The sequence below is a fragment of the Copadichromis virginalis genome, linkage group LG13 (assembly GCF_057382275.1).
Source record: "Copadichromis virginalis isolate Kocher_CV1m ecotype Utaka linkage group LG13, C_Virginalis_male_GT1.1, whole genome shotgun sequence".
Taxonomy (NCBI): Eukaryota; Metazoa; Chordata; class Actinopteri; order Cichliformes; family Cichlidae; genus Copadichromis; species Copadichromis virginalis.
Window position 1 is genome coordinate 14,967,803 of NC_140630.1, and position 16,442 is coordinate 14,984,244.

The 16,442-nt window shown below is 38.4% G+C and overlaps 1 protein-coding gene across 1 annotated transcript in view; it reads right to left on the reverse strand.

The window, feature by feature from the left end:
* LOC146695378 (VPS10 domain-containing receptor SorCS3-like) overlaps positions 1 to 16,442 on the reverse strand; it is a 52,213-nt gene that overhangs the window by 13,747 nt on the left and 22,024 nt on the right. The window contains exons 3-18 of the mRNA XM_085477488.1: positions 12,350 to 12,449; positions 12,034 to 12,192; positions 11,837 to 11,910; positions 10,944 to 11,008; positions 10,195 to 10,313; positions 7,228 to 7,317; positions 6,790 to 6,969; positions 6,161 to 6,307; positions 5,169 to 5,271; positions 3,581 to 3,657; positions 3,394 to 3,485; positions 2,501 to 2,608; positions 2,138 to 2,255; positions 1,883 to 2,016; positions 1,181 to 1,294; positions 424 to 595 (exon numbers count right to left, since the gene is read on the reverse strand). Of these exons, the coding sequence (XP_085333614.1) occupies positions 424 to 595; positions 1,181 to 1,294; positions 1,883 to 2,016; positions 2,138 to 2,255; positions 2,501 to 2,608; positions 3,394 to 3,485; positions 3,581 to 3,657; positions 5,169 to 5,271; positions 6,161 to 6,307; positions 6,790 to 6,969; positions 7,228 to 7,317; positions 10,195 to 10,313; positions 10,944 to 11,008; positions 11,837 to 11,910; positions 12,034 to 12,192; positions 12,350 to 12,449 (1,852 nt within the window). The remainder of the gene's footprint in view (positions 1 to 423; positions 596 to 1,180; positions 1,295 to 1,882; positions 2,017 to 2,137; positions 2,256 to 2,500; positions 2,609 to 3,393; positions 3,486 to 3,580; positions 3,658 to 5,168; positions 5,272 to 6,160; positions 6,308 to 6,789; positions 6,970 to 7,227; positions 7,318 to 10,194; positions 10,314 to 10,943; positions 11,009 to 11,836; positions 11,911 to 12,033; positions 12,193 to 12,349; positions 12,450 to 16,442) is intronic.

The following is a 16,442-nucleotide window of genomic DNA, read 5'->3' on the forward strand; positions in this document are numbered from 1 at the left end:
ATTTATGCTAGCCTGTAGGCCATCATTAATTGAGAATAACATCCTTTGTAAATGTGTCCATCTCCAGCAAGGCACATTGTTTCTTACAGGTTTTAATAGGAGGTTCAGTTTGTCACCATAAATTATATTTAAACAACAAAATATAGTAGCTGAAAAAGAGGACATAGCATGTCTGATTTAATGGGCACTTGAGCAGATCTTTTCTTTAAAATTTGCTCCTACCACCTCCTACCACACACAAATGGAAAAGTATTCAACATAACATCCTCACTTCTATATAACAGCAAGAGAAAAGTAAATGAGTCATTCATTTAGCTTAGGAATTAGGGGAAAAAAAGCAGGAGAGCACTAGCCTGGGTTTGGTTCATTATGCAATATCTGCTTCTTCTTACACTGCAGTGACTTTTAGGTGTAATAACTCACCTCATTGAGGGAGACCATAAAAGTAACGTTGCTTCCAACAGGGGAACTGAGCTCTCCCTGACTGGTAGACAGCTGGAGGCCCCGGGGTGCTCTGGGATGACACGGCTGCCTCCTGGGCGAGTACACATTCCTCCCTGCCTCCTTACAATTATTGGACAAAACCTTCCGATACCTTTTGAGCATAGAGTAAGTAAAGAGCATTGTCACATCGCATAACAGAACCCAGCATTAGATACATGTTTTACCAGTTTTCAAAAAACATAAAGACTTAACTGTTAAGTGCCAGTAAATTTTCATAGAGCTCACAGCTATTTACAAAAAGAGGGGGAAAAAAATGTTTTTCCCAAAAGATTTTTTTTCTTTGTTCACCACTATCACATTTATTTTTTATTTATTTCCGCTTGGAAGATGCTCCTCAGTTTTATTTCTGCAATTTAGTGCAGGAAAATAGCACCCAGCAACAGCACATACTGTGCATTTGGCAGGCTGAAATACAGACCTCTATGAGCACACTTAATTTTGTCAGTTTCCTGAATGTAAAAAAGCTTCATAACCAAAAACCTGTTTTGAATTATTATACATTATGAATTATTATATATTTTAGAATTGGGAAATAATGCAGATTGGGCCCTCCGAGCCCTATTTCTCAACCAATAGGAAGTAAACTATTATTTTCTGTTTATGTACTACACAACATGACAAAAAAGGTGTAATGGGATATTGTTTTGTGATGGACTGAACACTGGGGGCCACTTACCCTGTGCTGTTTAGGAAGCTTTGGCTGGTGCTGCAGCTTTTAGCCGCACCGTTTGGATTAAACCAAAAAGCAGGGGAGCAATTCCCATCTGCCTGGCGCTCCCATCCATAATCACTGCCAAAGCAAAGCAAAACAAAACAAAGCAAAAAAAACTTCATGAAATGATAAACACTGCTACTCAGAGTAATCTAGCTATCCACGCTTTTGTAGTGGGGCAAATGCTTTGCATTTGGAGCTTCATGGCATATTTTAAGACCATAACTAGAGACATGATTGTCAGACATGTGGGATCAAACAGAATTTCAGACAGATGGATAAAAGATATTTAAAATTCATTTAACGATCCATTATTAATTGAATTCTAATAAGTCACTTGACATTATGCAAATCACAGCAGCGCGATGAAAAGTTCTTAACTCCGATCCATATTTTTCAAACTATAATTATATCCGATGAACAGAGTCATATTGGTTATTCTGTAAATATGCCGTGTAAGAGGGATATTAAGCCTTATGAAGTTCTGCAAACTGATACTTTTGTTCTTTTATTACAGCCCTAATTACACACAACTGAATTAGATGTTCAAAGTAGAGAGGCTGTTTGGTAAACATGTGATGAAAGAAATTAAGAGTCACTGGGGATAAAAAAAAAAAGTGAGTTACAATATATTCCCTGCTAGGAACACTGAATACAAGCCATTACCATTCGAAATCATAAGCTGTGCAGGGGCATGGCTCTGAGGAATAGATCCTGGAATAGTCTTGGGCCAGCATGCAACGGTTGCCTGGCCTGCGCTTCATATAGATCTGCTTCTCACCCATCACACAGAGCTCTCCCTATATCGCAAAGAAGGAAAGAAAAAAAGCTTGTCTTCTTTTTCACAAGTCTGAAAGAAACAAATGTGCAAACACGCGCTCGAATCGTTAATAAATCAGAAGTGATTAATAATCCTGTTACCTTGTTGTGCAGGTACCATGTCTGATAATCTCCATCCATGCATCTCCTGCTAAAGAGGCCTTTGTAGTCAATCTTAATCAGTTGCCACTCTGACCGATGGCTGAAGTGCCCAAAGAAACTGAAAGATGATGCATAAGAAAAGCAAGATTATCTTGAGACATAGACACGCAGTTTTCTGATATCATATTCAGCACCTGCAATCTGAAGTCTGTCATTAATGTTAACAGGCAACATAAAATTCCTCTTGATTAGAAGTCTAAGTTAATCAGTTGAACCTTTCCTTGTTTATATCAACACAAGAGTTAATTCTTCAGATTTGATATTGTTCTATTCCTCTTGGACGCTACCCATGTGTCTCCTTACGTGATAATATGATTGTCAGACTCTGGCTCCATTAAAACTCCATCCACATACAGAGGAGCCAAGGAGAAGCTGTGGCGGTCCCATTTCTTTCCTTCATCTAGACTGATCCTGCGTAAAGGAAGACAACAACTGTCAGTGGACGAATATCTACCTACCGTTGTTTATCTAGCTGTAGTAGATAAAATCATTGTTTTCTCTGTGCGTGTAACATTAAACATCACAAGCACACAGGTTACAGAAACAAAAAGCAAGAACAAAGAAATATGATAAAAGATTTGAGTTCATTTAGCTTTTGCCGCGGGTGAAAAATGAAGCACCTTGAATTCTCTTCAATGTGAAAAATTATCTTGACAACAGACTGAACAATAGAACAAATGTTCCTTGGCCCAGGTAGATTTTTGAAGGTGACAACAGAAAAGAGAGATATGACTCAGGTTGTAACATTAGAAATAGATTTGGGGGGTTTCAAATCACCTCTCTCGGAGCTTAATCACATTTGACAGGGCTGTAGTGTGCAGGGACATCAAAGTAGATAGTGTTACAGAGCTCCCACAATATGAGGGACTTATGAGGGCATTCTGAGTCTCATATTTCCACCCTGCTCTACTCCTCATTTACATAAAAGCACTCAAACCATCATATCCAACTACGAGTACAAAGCTGTAACAGACTCTCTTCCGCTGGAAATGACTCTGACGGTTCTGAAGCTGCAGCACCGATACAATAATCATGCAAACTTGGCCCATCAGCATTTTAAAACATTAAATATAATCATATGCAGCACCCCCCAAACAAAATTGCACTCGTGTAATTTCCCACTACAACCCCAACACCTACAGTTTCTATCTACAGTATTTATGGGATTAGAGATTACTGAAGAAGCTTATACCTACCATAAGTGTCGAATTGGCGCCGCTGCTTGCAATACCGCCAACAAAGCTCCTCCATTGTCAAGAAACCAAACGTTGTACTCTTCATCAAAAATCTGAATCGTAAATTTGAAAAAGAGACACATTTGCTCATTTTATTAGGCAGCACCATTCTTTAAGGTAACCATGCAAAGCGTGTCATGGATGTCACCTGTCTCCAGCTATTTCCTGCGTCAGATGTTATAAACATCCCAAGGTTGGCGGAGGACAGCTGTGTTCCAATATTCCCTGAGTCCAAAAACATGCATAATTTCAGTCAGCATTTACATAGCAAAGACTCACTATAGCTCATAACTCACCTATGTGCACAATCAGCTGATAGAAATCACTCAGAAGCTATGTACGTTCTCATTTTCCACTGCAGGAAAATGACAGTTTACGATTTAGCCTGATCTAATCATCTCACCTGAAATATCAGATTTAGCCTGAGAAGTTTTCATATTTGACTTCAATGACATAAAGAGGGCACTGTGTGATTAATTGTGTGTTAGCTGAACTGCTACAATGTATTTACCTGAAAAACAATGAATAGCTACAATACTGTGCAAAAGTCTTGAGCCATGGCTCACTGCTTTATATTTGGCTGCAGAGGATACGGGACTGTCTTGCAATTTTTATAGGGGTCTTCAGCGATAGTTCTCCAGGCTGTCTGAAGGTATTTCATAGATTTCCTTTGGACATTGGCTGCAATCGTTCTCCTTTTCAGTCCAGTTTTTGTGCCTGACCATTTTCAGCAATAAAACAAATATCTTACCCAAAACATGAACCACCGTTGTGTCTCCACATCAGTGGAAGCAAGGAACCAATTTTAAACTATTATCGTTAGCAATTTTGTCACAATATCATGCAATTTATTCTGAGTTCTTTAGTTGAATCTACAAAAAATGTCAAAGATAACACATTTTGACAGGTATAAAGTAGTAAATGAAAAAGGGAGAAAAGCCTGAGGTTTGTCAAAATTACACGACACCTGAATGGGTCTGGATAGCAATGACACTTACCAGTGAAATTGAGTGATATGAAGTTTTTGTTTCAAATTCCTCTCATCTCCTCAAATTCTCAATATTATCAACATGTATGGAGGAGGTCAGGAGAGAGGTACTACACTGAGTGTCTTATACTAATCTGTAAAACATGGTGGAGACTCTGTAATGGTTTACCACAGCATTGAGGATCTTCTCAAAACTGATGAAATTATGAACACAGAAAAGTACACATTTCAATTCACCATGCAACACCATCCGCAAAGTGTCTGGAAAACAACGGCTTCATTTTTCAGCATGACAGTGATCCCAAACACACTGTCAATATAAAAAAAACATACCTGGGTAAAAAACAGACCGTGGAATACCATCAGCCATGGATTGGCCTCCCTAAATCTTAGGCCTCAACATTAGTGAAGCCATGTGGGATCATCTTGACAGAGAATGGAACAAAAGGCAGCCAACGTCCAAAGAAGAAACCTGGAGAAGAATTCCTCTATAATACTTAAGGAAATGATAAGGAAGCTTGCCTAACAGAGCTCAGACTTTGTTGAAGTTCAAATCAACTACTGACTTTCAAGCTCAAATGAACTGTACAAACTCTGTGCTTCTATATTTAATTTCCATATAAATGTGCACATGTTTCAGTTCTCCAGTGCATCTATCTCCTATTTTTCTATCAAATTATTTAAAAAATGAGAGGAGACTCAAGCCTTTTGCACAGCACCTTAAATTCATGTCCTAATGTAACTCTACCTGTAGCCACAATGATTCCTGGAACAGACTTTTTGCTGGTGATTGGTCCGGATGTGTAAGGATTCTCTGACATCTCCAGTTGAAGATGCAGTGAGCAAAATGGCTGTCAACAAAACGGATTCAAATACAGCACAAGTTGAAACAATATATATCTCAGATCTTAACAGCAGCAATTATAATTAGTTCGGCTTTCAAACTATTCTTCCCGTTGAGCGAAAAGTGTTAACATTTTCAGACACCATTTATAAAACAAAGATACTTTGTTCCTCTCATCTCCTCTGCTAGGAGAAAAAAAAAGAAATGGCTGAGGGGACACAGAGGGCATTTGAATTGTTTCATTCTAAAGCAAACAAGGCATGTAATTAAAATTCCCCAAGATGCACTGATAAAAATGGCAAAATTGATTCAAATCATTTCACTCATCTCCCCGAATAAAGCGTACCGAAAAACATCAATAAGGCTTTTCATACGGCTGAAGTTGGAGGAGGGGGTCAGGAAACAGAAGAGAGCATAGTGGTCATTTGTAAGACACACAGAAAGACTATAGCCTGCTATTAATTGAGGAATGTACATGATTTTAAATGGTCTCTGAAGAACATATTGACTGGATTAGGTGAACATCATACCTGCTGAAAAACACCACAGCCACATAATGTAATTCAGTGCAATCTAACTTTCATTAGTCCTGTTTGACTACAGTTTCAGAGGTTAATGGAAAGTCTAGACCCCTAAAATGTAATGCAATGACACTCTGTGACTTAAACTGATAATAAGAATATTCCAACAAAGCATCTTTTCAGTCATTTAGGGGACTAAAAAGACAAGTCGATGCTGAGGCTGGCACCTGGCCTGGTGCAAAAATGGCTTCGTCTCCAAGAACATCCAAAACACAGCTGATGAGGCTGAAACATTTGAGGAATGTTTCATGTCATAGGCTTAATTTTGCATGAATAAGAGCATTCATTCACTCCTGCCCAAAGGCTCAAGCTCACCAGAATGCAGTGAAGGTTATTTCCAGCCACATCAGTGGCAGGAGCTGGCAGCAAGGACCATGTTTGCCCCTTGTTGTATGTGATGAAAGTCTTTATGTAATTATCCACCAGTTTGTTGGCAAGATACATGCCATTTATCCCCTCAACCTAAGAAGGAAAACAACAAAAATGCATTCATTACTGTCAAAGCCCTTTTCACTTCTAGTTTAGAAAATCAATCTATAATTATTGACTCGTCTTTTGAGCCTCAGTGGAAGCAGGCTGAAAATACATGGCACTGTAAAAAAAAAAACTCTATGAAAGGATATTTCATGTTTTGAAAAATGTTCTTTAAAAGTACAGCATCATGAGCAAAATATGTAAAGTTTTATTGTTAATAATTCAAAACAGCTTTAAATAGTTTACTGTGTAACGATGCACCATATTTTAGTAGCTGTTCAGACAAAATATACTGCCAACAAAATTCTGATTTTTCATTATAAAAATGTATTATTAGGATTAATGTTAATGGATTAAAATCTACTATATAACGACAGCTTCATAAATTAACAGTTCTCCAGCACAGTAACAGGAAAGAGAGTAAGTGGTGGAGTGCCAACATCAGTCCATAAACAAGGCTAACTACACACCTTATAAAAGTCCACTAGTAGATTACCCGCAGGTCCTCTGCTGGTTCTCAGGTTCTCTAATGAAAGGATAAAGTAGACCCCGGGAGAGTCTGAGATATACAGGCTGTAAGTGTTGTTCTGATTCCACTCTTGGACAGCAGCAAATACCTGCTTCTCATCTGTGCTGATAATATGCATGTCCTGTAGTAGGATGTGTGCGAGAGAAAAATGGACAGATGGAAAGACAGAATGGGTGAGAATGACAGATGCAGGCAAACAAACACAAAATAGTCTCAGAAGAGATGGCATTAAAAGGCTTAAATGTGACATTTCTTCATAAAAGTCATGTGACCTAACTCTTAAAACAAAAAGCAACAAAGGTGATTTGAAACAATAACAATATCTTTTCTTTTTCCTAAATATCAGACACTTTTAGGAGTTGTTATTTCTGTTGCTCACCTTTGGCAGACAATATTTAGGTAATTTCATCCGCTTGAATGATTCTCTCATGTAGGAGACAAAGTAGCTGGCTCGTCCTGACTTGGTTACCTTTGCAATGAAGGCAGAAAAGCTTTGTCACTCTGTAATCAGATCACATGCACTGTATATACCCCTGTGTCAAGAAGATACATCATATTTGAAAGTTACTTTTTCACAGTAATACAAAAAGAAAAGAAATTTAGTTCAGTGGAATTTATTTGCACATTCCCATTATAGCCGTTGCTGTTGGTATGATTTTCTCCTACATAGAAAAGCCTATGTAGACCATCAGACAAATGAAAACCAAACTGAGATGGGAGGTGTTTACAAGACATACAGTACAGTGAAAAAGGTGCAGAAAGTAAAGTGAAAGTCGTTTTCATCAGTAGCTAAAATGCCGTAAAAAAAAAAGGAAAAAAATCCCTTTACTGTGGCCATCGTTTTCTTTTAAAACAGCACTCTCCTAGGCTTGCAAACACTTTTTCAAGGTACAAGGTTATTCAAAGCATGTTGCAGAACATGTCAAACATTGCTCCTATGGATTCTCTTTCATTGGGGATTATATCTCTTTGTATAATCCTGGACCAAACCATCTCCTAGTGGAAATTGTGAAAAAATGCAATGGTACACTTGTTTTTTTTTTTGCTGTTTTTTCAGTAGGCAGCATATGTACTCAGCAGGGTTGTCAAAAAAATAGCACGTGCATGCTAATTGATACTAATAATTACTATCAGGTTACATACTCCTTTAATGCAGTATTGATATCAATAGTGTCACCTATGCCTCCTTCAGGTGACATAGAGCTTCACACAGCCCCTCCCCTCACTAGCAGCTAAACACATGAATAGCATAACAAACTTGGGAAAGCATCTGAAAGACTGATGTCCCACTCTTCAGGAGGTCAGTGAAGCTCCTGTTGCAACAGCACTTTATTATTGAACAGTTATCATAAATTTGAACTTGTTAACAGATCTTAACGTCAGCTGTTTAGCTAACACTAGTTACCCACATCAATAAGCTAGCAGCTAGCAGCTATGGTCAACAGTAAAACAATGCTTAAAACCTTATCTTTAGCAAACCTCATCAGTTCTGCCTATCTGTAACAGGATAGCAATTATTTGTGTCTGAAAAACTTGTGTTTCTGTAAAAGTCCCAGACTGAAGCTGGGAAACAGATAGAAAGAGTAGCAGTCTAGCTCTGACTGACAATAAAAACATGATTCTAAATCACCTGAAAGACGTAAAATAAACAGGTTTGAAGCTGAATACATCTGCATAAAGCACTATTTTTAAAAATAAAAATAGTAACATCTGCATATGTAAAAAATATAAATATATAATAAAAATATTTTTCTGGGTATCGAATTTTAAATTCAACCTCTCTCTGATTATATGTTTAAGTTTGCCATAATGCTACAAATTGAATCTGGAGCCAATCAAAAGCCTCCTCGACTGTACTATACGACACACAGATATCAAACAAATTATAGTACCTAATATTTTGTACAGCAATGCATGAGAGTTGGACAGCACCCCGCTCTGTTGTGAAAAGAGGGCATGCCTAGACTTCTATCGAAGGTGGTATATGAACACTGCTTTCCAGAGTGTTGAAAGCAGACAAAAATTAAGCACAACAGAAATTACTGTCATTATCTCAATTAGTCTAAAGCTAAGAGGCACTGAAAATTGTGCTGGCTTTATCTACAGTGTTTCTTGGAGATCTTAATGCACTACCACTTTCCCTTCCACTTACAGGCAGGGCAACACTACTTGATTGCTTATTTTCTAATCAACTAGAAGGATGGTGTTTGTCCCCCAACACACTACATTAGGACCCTAATGGAATAATCTATCGAAAATCAATGAGCTGCATTTTCCCAGGCCACATTTTTGAGGATGTTGCACTTGGCTGTTCCTTCCCTCCCAAGAGACTTTGGAGGTGTTGAAGACTGCTTATTTCGTTGTAGCCCAATCGATAACCTCATTACTCTTTGTCAAGTTAAATCCAACTGCCCCAAACAATGAAAGTCACAAGAAAGTCATCTGTGCCACCAGATCTCCGTGTAGACACTCCCTGTATGTCCAGTTATTTTCACCAGCATCTTCCTCGTGTCTGCCTCAGCCTTGACGGTCAATCTCATCTCAGCTAAATGCAATTTGGGCTTTTTATTGAATCACCATTTCTGAATCACACTGTGATTTTTTTTTTCATACAGTTTCATTCTTACACTGTAGCCATTCCAATCAAGTCAGTGGATTAAATGTGTTGAAAGTGAAACTAGGTCACTGCTAGCATTGCTGCTGCAACATCATATCATATCAAAAGATTAAATCTGTGAATAAATAAATTAAAATGAACAGAAAATATTTAGGGGTGTTTATTTAAAATGAAAGCAGCCACAGAAAAGTAGTATAATTTGATTTTTTTATTTTCCCCAAATTTAGTTAGTACAGTCAAGGATGACCAAAATGCATCAAGCCTGACCAGCAAGAGAAAATTGCATAGCTGTGGATGGAAATCAATGACAGTGGAGGGCATTTGAAAATTAAATTTTCTAATAATGACCCTGACTGTGGCTGTCTAATTGGAGTCAAAGTCAGAGTGAATGATAATACGGACACCAACCTGTCTATTCACAGTTCCTTTTTCAGGCATGGAGTATGTCTGTGTGGAAACTCAAAGACTGAGCGTGCCTTGACATGAACGAGACAAAACATAATCAAAACACACATCGGGCCAGTGGGGAACAGGTGTGTTGGAGAAAGCTATTACATGGGTTTTGATGGAAAAGGATGAATTGGGTGCACATGAGAGCAAAATAAAAACAAACGACAATGAAAAAAAGAAAAAGAAAATCAAAAATCACATAGACAGCAACCTTTGCATGAAAAGATGCCGACGACTGGCTTAGTTTAATCGATGAAAGTAATCTATTACTATGCAAACCTGTGTGAAAACGTATTCATCCTGTACGACGAGTGAGTTGGTGTCTACGTGTCCAGGGAAGAGGTACTGTCTGTTGCCTTCTGTGCATCGCTGGGCTCTGCACTTCACATACTGAGCACCTGGAAAGAGACAAAAGAAAATCAATCAGAAGTTGATTACAACCCTTTATCTTCAAACAGTAGTTTGTATGCAGTGGAGCTGCTATACAGTATGTAAATCCAAAATCCACTCCAAGTTCATCGCTCTGGAACAATTTTCAGCTTGTGTAACAGTCAAACACTGACACTAGTCACCAAATACTTTTAAAATCCAAATTAGATTCAAGACTATTAGAGTCAAAGCTCTGGCAGCGTTACACGACAAAGTAAATTTCAAGATGTTATTGTGCCAGACAAGGAGAGGTTGTATGGTAATTCTGATACACATTTTCTCACCACAGGAGGAATATGAGCATCATTTCTAATGCAGGAGATTCCTTTAATTGGTTTGACAGAATAGACCACGCTGTTTAGAAAGGGGAAGCTGAGGTTTGTCTATGAAACTCAGGGGGGAGATTAACGAGAAGAAACATCCATCAGCCCACTAAAATTCTCCGTTTTTGTCAGGAGACACCTATTCTGCTTTACTAGACTTCAGGGACCAATCTGAACAGAAGAACAGGTCTCATCTTGCCCGTGACCTCGCTCTAAATGAGAGGCAAGGGGTCCTGTGGGTCTTGCTACTGCAGCAAACTGGAGTGCAGTACTCACGGCCTTTTCCGATGCGCGTCTCAATGTGGACCACATCTGATTCTCTGTCTAGCCCCATTACCGCCCTTGAAAGAAGAAGAGGAGGAGAAAATAAAGAGGAGCGGAAAAAGGTTGGTGGGCAAGAAAAGGAAAAAAATGCTCAGATGGACATCACTATTCTGTGAAACCCATAACAATATGTTTTTATTTCCTGTAGATCGGTCAATGTACGATCTGTGCCACCAGCGGCAATTAATCTCAATTCACCAACAACAAAGGAAACGGCAAAAGAAGAGTAGTATGGCATGGCGGGGGGCTTGGCAAAACATCCCCCATTCCCATAAACACATACCATGGCAAATGTGTGTTTTTACAAAATTGTAGGAGGCTCCAGCCTTATTTTGAAAAATAACTATTTGGCATAATGTGCATGAAGAAATAGTATTCAAGTGGACAAATAATGCAGTGTTTCGAGTGCTGCTTCACCCGCTGTGCTCTTCTTATTTATCAAACATCTAACTGTTCATGCATGTGGAGAGGATGTCCTCCAACCAATGTCCTTTCTTTCCCAGCAAAAAACCCACTGGGTTTGACACATACTATGACAAACAGGGATAAACGGCCTCACATCAATATTCACTGCCTTGTGCCCGCACAGTCAAGATTACTAAATGACAGCGACAACAAAAACAGCATGTCATGTTTGTGCTATGGACAAAGAAACATATTCCTTCAGGTCTACGTGACGTGGATATAATCAGTTTCGAGCTCGACTGCTGTGTGTGAGATCTGCTTTTGACTAGAGGTCACAGGATCCCTCTAAGACTATAGAGTCGTGAACACTCTGATGATGCAAATTGCAATCACTGTACAGAAGGAGTTAAAAAGAAATACGGGGGTCGACATAATCATACCAGTAGAATCTGCCTGGCATCACGTTGTCATGAACAAGCTGCCATTTTCTCCCAAAGTCCATCGAACTGTACAGCTGCAAGACAAAAACAGGCTGATCTTCATCACGCGTAAAATTTTCAGGAATAAGATGTTACTGAGCATCGAACATTATTTTATTCCCACTTTAAGTTTCATTGTGGATTCACTCAGAAGATACCTTGCTGTCATGACTATAGGCGAGTATCCAGTTCTCCTGCGCGGGATGGAAGAGCAGGCTCAGGATGTTGAAGTTAATGGGATGCTTTTCAAAGCTCGCCCCTTCATCTGAACTGATGAGAACAGCGCTCTCTACTTCTGGGTCACTAAGCACCATTATCTAAAGTACAAAGGGCCAGATGATGTGTATTTATACACACACACACACACATATACATGTATGTGTAGGTGAGAGAGAGAGAGAGAACAACATTTAAAAAATAATAATAATAAATTTCACGCCAGGAAGATGTAATAAGCAACAGGTAAATGCTAACCTTCTGTTTGTTGGTAGGGCAGACGTAGAGGTAACTTAAAACTGTCCTTGAACCCACTTTGTCGTTGAGTTTGGTGTAGGTGCTCCCATAATCAGTGGATCTGGACACAAACAAAAAACATTTCATGTCTGATGAAAAAAATCCAGAGTGTTGGGATGTTTTAGCCCATTAACTGCAAATCACTTATTCTTTAGAAGACTCCAGAGTATACCATACTTTTTTCGATTGATTTTCTACCATTCGGGCAGCCTTTTGCTTTAAGGGATGAAAATCTACTTGCACAGTCTACATTCATGCTAATGTAGGTTTTGTTGCTCCTGCAAAGTGCTGCGTTAAAAAACACTGCTACACTAAAAACTGCCATTCATTGCAGCTCAGATTATAAAAGGACTAAATGTGTAATGTAATCAGAGGGTGGTGTTTGGCTGAAAAGCAGGGCTTTCAAGTAGTAACTGTAGAGCTAATTTTTACAGAAATATGCTGGATAAAACGATAAAATGAATCACTGCTAAAAGTAACCCCACGGTGCTTTTAGCAAGTAGTGAGCGGGCGTCTATTTTGTTTGTTTGTATCTTAGGCTTCAGGCAGCCACGCCAAGTATTTTGAGTGGTAAGTAGCAAAACCCAGCTTTGAAAGCAAGATGCTGAGTCACATACAAATTTGCACAGCAGTGTACATGCATATAAATAAATATTAATAAAAGTTAAAGCTTTGAAGTCAGCTTTAATTTAATTTGCTCTAACTAGCTGCAACATCTGCCTATTATTTTTGAAAATACAATTTCAGTATTTATATAAATATTTCCAAAACTTTAATTTGCTCTCCAGACTGTGGAGCCTAAATTGCAGATAACTTGGCAACTCATCACTTGTGTTCCAAGGGGGAAGCTACGTTTTAATTACTCTACAATTGCGCTCACTAGCCACTTCATTAGTTACACCTGTTCAGCTGCTCGTTAAAGCAAATATCTAATCAGCCGATCAAGTCAGTGCATTTAGGTGTGAAGAGATGTTCACACTGAGCATCAGAATTGGGGAGAAATTTGATTTAAGTAACTTTGAATGGAGCATGGCTGTTGGTGCCAGACGGGCTGGTCTGAATATTTAAAAAATTGAGAGTACTTGGGTATTCCCATGGTATGGTCAGAATTTGGGGTAAACAACATGAAAGCATGGATTCATCCTACCTTGTATCAATGCTTCAAGCTTCTGATGGTGTAATGGTGTCAGGGATACTTTCTTGGCACACTTTGGGCCCCCTAGTACCAATTGGCAATCATTTAAACACCACAGTCTACCTGAGTATTGTCGCTGACCAGCAGAGTGGCAGAACTCAAATTATTTCAAACTGGTTTCCTGAACATAAAAAAATGGCTTCCATAGTCTCCAGATCTTAATCCAGTACAGCACCTTTGGGATGTGGCAGAAATCTGCATCAAATGTGTGAGCTTATCATGTCAGTATGGACCACAATCTCTGAGGAGTGTTTCCAGTAGAATTAAGGCAGGAAAAGTCTGTTTTTTCTTTGGCCCTTTGTTAAGATCAACTTTTGTTTAAGCATCAAAACTTATCAAAGGTTTTTAACAGCATTTAGGACAGGTGAAGAAGACAGCCAAGTCATTTTTGAGGCCTCCCTGGCTAGCAGTTGAAGGATTTGTATGCATGTGATAGAGGATTTTCCTGATTTTCCTTCTTAAATACTGCCAACTTCTTCCCGTATCACAATGTGAAGAAAGAATCTTAGAAAAGCTTCCTTGTAACTTTGGAATTTTCACTCCACCTTCAACCCTAAAAGGTCCAAATAGCTCATCCTTAATTATAGCAGCTCTTACCAGGACCCCTTTTCCACCTCCACCTCCGCCCGGTGCACTTTGTGTTTAGTAATCCAGCCACGGACACATCCGTCTGCTCCAAAAACAGTCACTGTCATTTCATCTTGTTCTTGTTCAGCCAGAACTGGAGGGGTTACCCACATTCTTCTGCATTTAATTTGTGCCATTTTTAACAAAACACTTCATTATTTGTTAGTCACTCAAAGAGGTTTTGCAAACATCTAAAAGTCACTGCATGGTTTTTGATATTTCCCTGTTATTTAAATCTCGTCATGGGCTACCTGAGATAATTAATTTGTCCAGTAATTATGAACACCTTAATAAACAGTGTGAATCAATTTAGCCTGCTCCCTCTCATATTACAGAAACATCACCTGAAAATGATAAACAGCAACAAGCTTTTAGGCTTATATGTTTTGGAGTTGAATAGTGTGCATAGAAATTATTATATGATGAATACTAACCTGCCAAGTGATTGTGCATGCAGTGTAGTTATATGAAGAATGATATGTAATTTAGCAACAATCGTGTAGCTTGAGGACTCACATGCACAGAAACAAGTATGCAAGAGACAGGATATGTATTATCACTGCTGACAAACATGCTATTAGTAGGCAATACAAATGCATGCTGCATGAAAGCTGTAAAAACAAGAAGGAACAGCTGAAATACAAAAAAGGTGCAGTGAAGGATGACATCAGCTAGTGAAGGTGAAGCCACTGTCGAAGCAAATTAATACATTTGGCTCAATGATTAGTTTGCCAATAAAGTGAAAGCAAGGCTAGTGTATGACATCACACTGCTGATTCTATTGATCAGCTACTGGTTCCAATAAAGCCAAAGGAAAGAGCAGACAACACTATTCACATAGGATTTGTATTGTCAGGGGAGCTTTATGTGACTTAGACATTTACCCAAAACACGGCATGTAAACTGTTGATTTGCTTGAATTGAATAACATGTCTGCTAGCCAGCTACAAAACTAATGTTACTATAGACTGCCAAATAACTACATTTGAGCTTGCATTTTGTATGAGTGGGTGTCCATGCTGTGTGGCAGAATTGATACCTGAGTTTGCATGCAAAAAGCAACGAAACATAAAGAGGCAAAACACAGGTGCACAGAAAAAAGACAGACATCACTGTGATGTCTCCATGCATTCGATTATTATGCCATGGCACTTCTGTATGAGGTAGATATTTTGCTGTGGACTAAATTACAGACATGTTACATCTAAAAAGGATTAAGATTATAGATTACTAGGAAATATTGCTATAGTAAAGAAACACAAGATTGCTAACTAAAGTCACTGCAACATATTTTTTAAAAGCTAGTTGTGCAAATATTTAAAAGAAATACCCATACCTTATAGGACATTTCTTGAACAAAGTTGTTTGGCCTCAGGAATACACATAACGTACAATATTGTGCAAAAGACTTTAGCACAGCCTAATTCCTTTACATTTTTACCCAGACTTTCTTGTATTTGTTAAAGTGTTCTTGAGCAATAGTTCTCAAAGCTTTCTGAATTTATTTTAAAGTTAATTTAAACTGGACATTGGCTGCTTTTTCACTGATTCTCGTCTTTGTAACTGACAGTTTACAGTGTAGCTTTTGTTTTGTTTTTGTTTGTTAAGCCTCTTAATACTGATCTATCAATCATTCAAATAAAAAAAAGGTGTTGCATCAGACAGCTTCGCAGAAAAAACTGTTTTAAATTGTATCTTTAGGCACTTTGTTACAAGCAGCCTGTTCCATAAACACATGATTTGTTCCCATTTCTTTAGCTGAATCTACAAACAATGGCAAAGATAACACAGTTTGACAGGCGTTAAATAGTATTTTTGCACCAACAAGGTGATTTGCAAAGAGCTCTTAGCTGAAAATCTTGACATGCTGTGCAGTGTTTCCTCAAGAAAATTGAGGAAACTGGAGAAATGGAGGACAAAGGAAAAGTGCCAGGTCTACAAAACTATCTACAGCAGAGAAAGAGTATCTAAAAGCAAAAATCCAACAAAGACCTGACACAGGACATGAAGAGGTACTAATATGAGTGTTTTATAGTAGTCTTTAAACATGGTGGACACTGTCACGGTTTAGGTCTGCATTTCAGCCACTGTTTGTTCAAGATCTGTTCAAAATTAATGTTATAATTAACATATAGTATTCTATATAGTATTGCTGGTAAACAAACACACTGCCAATGCAGTAAAGGCATACCTGGATAGAAGAACACACAATGGAACACTATCAGTTATGGA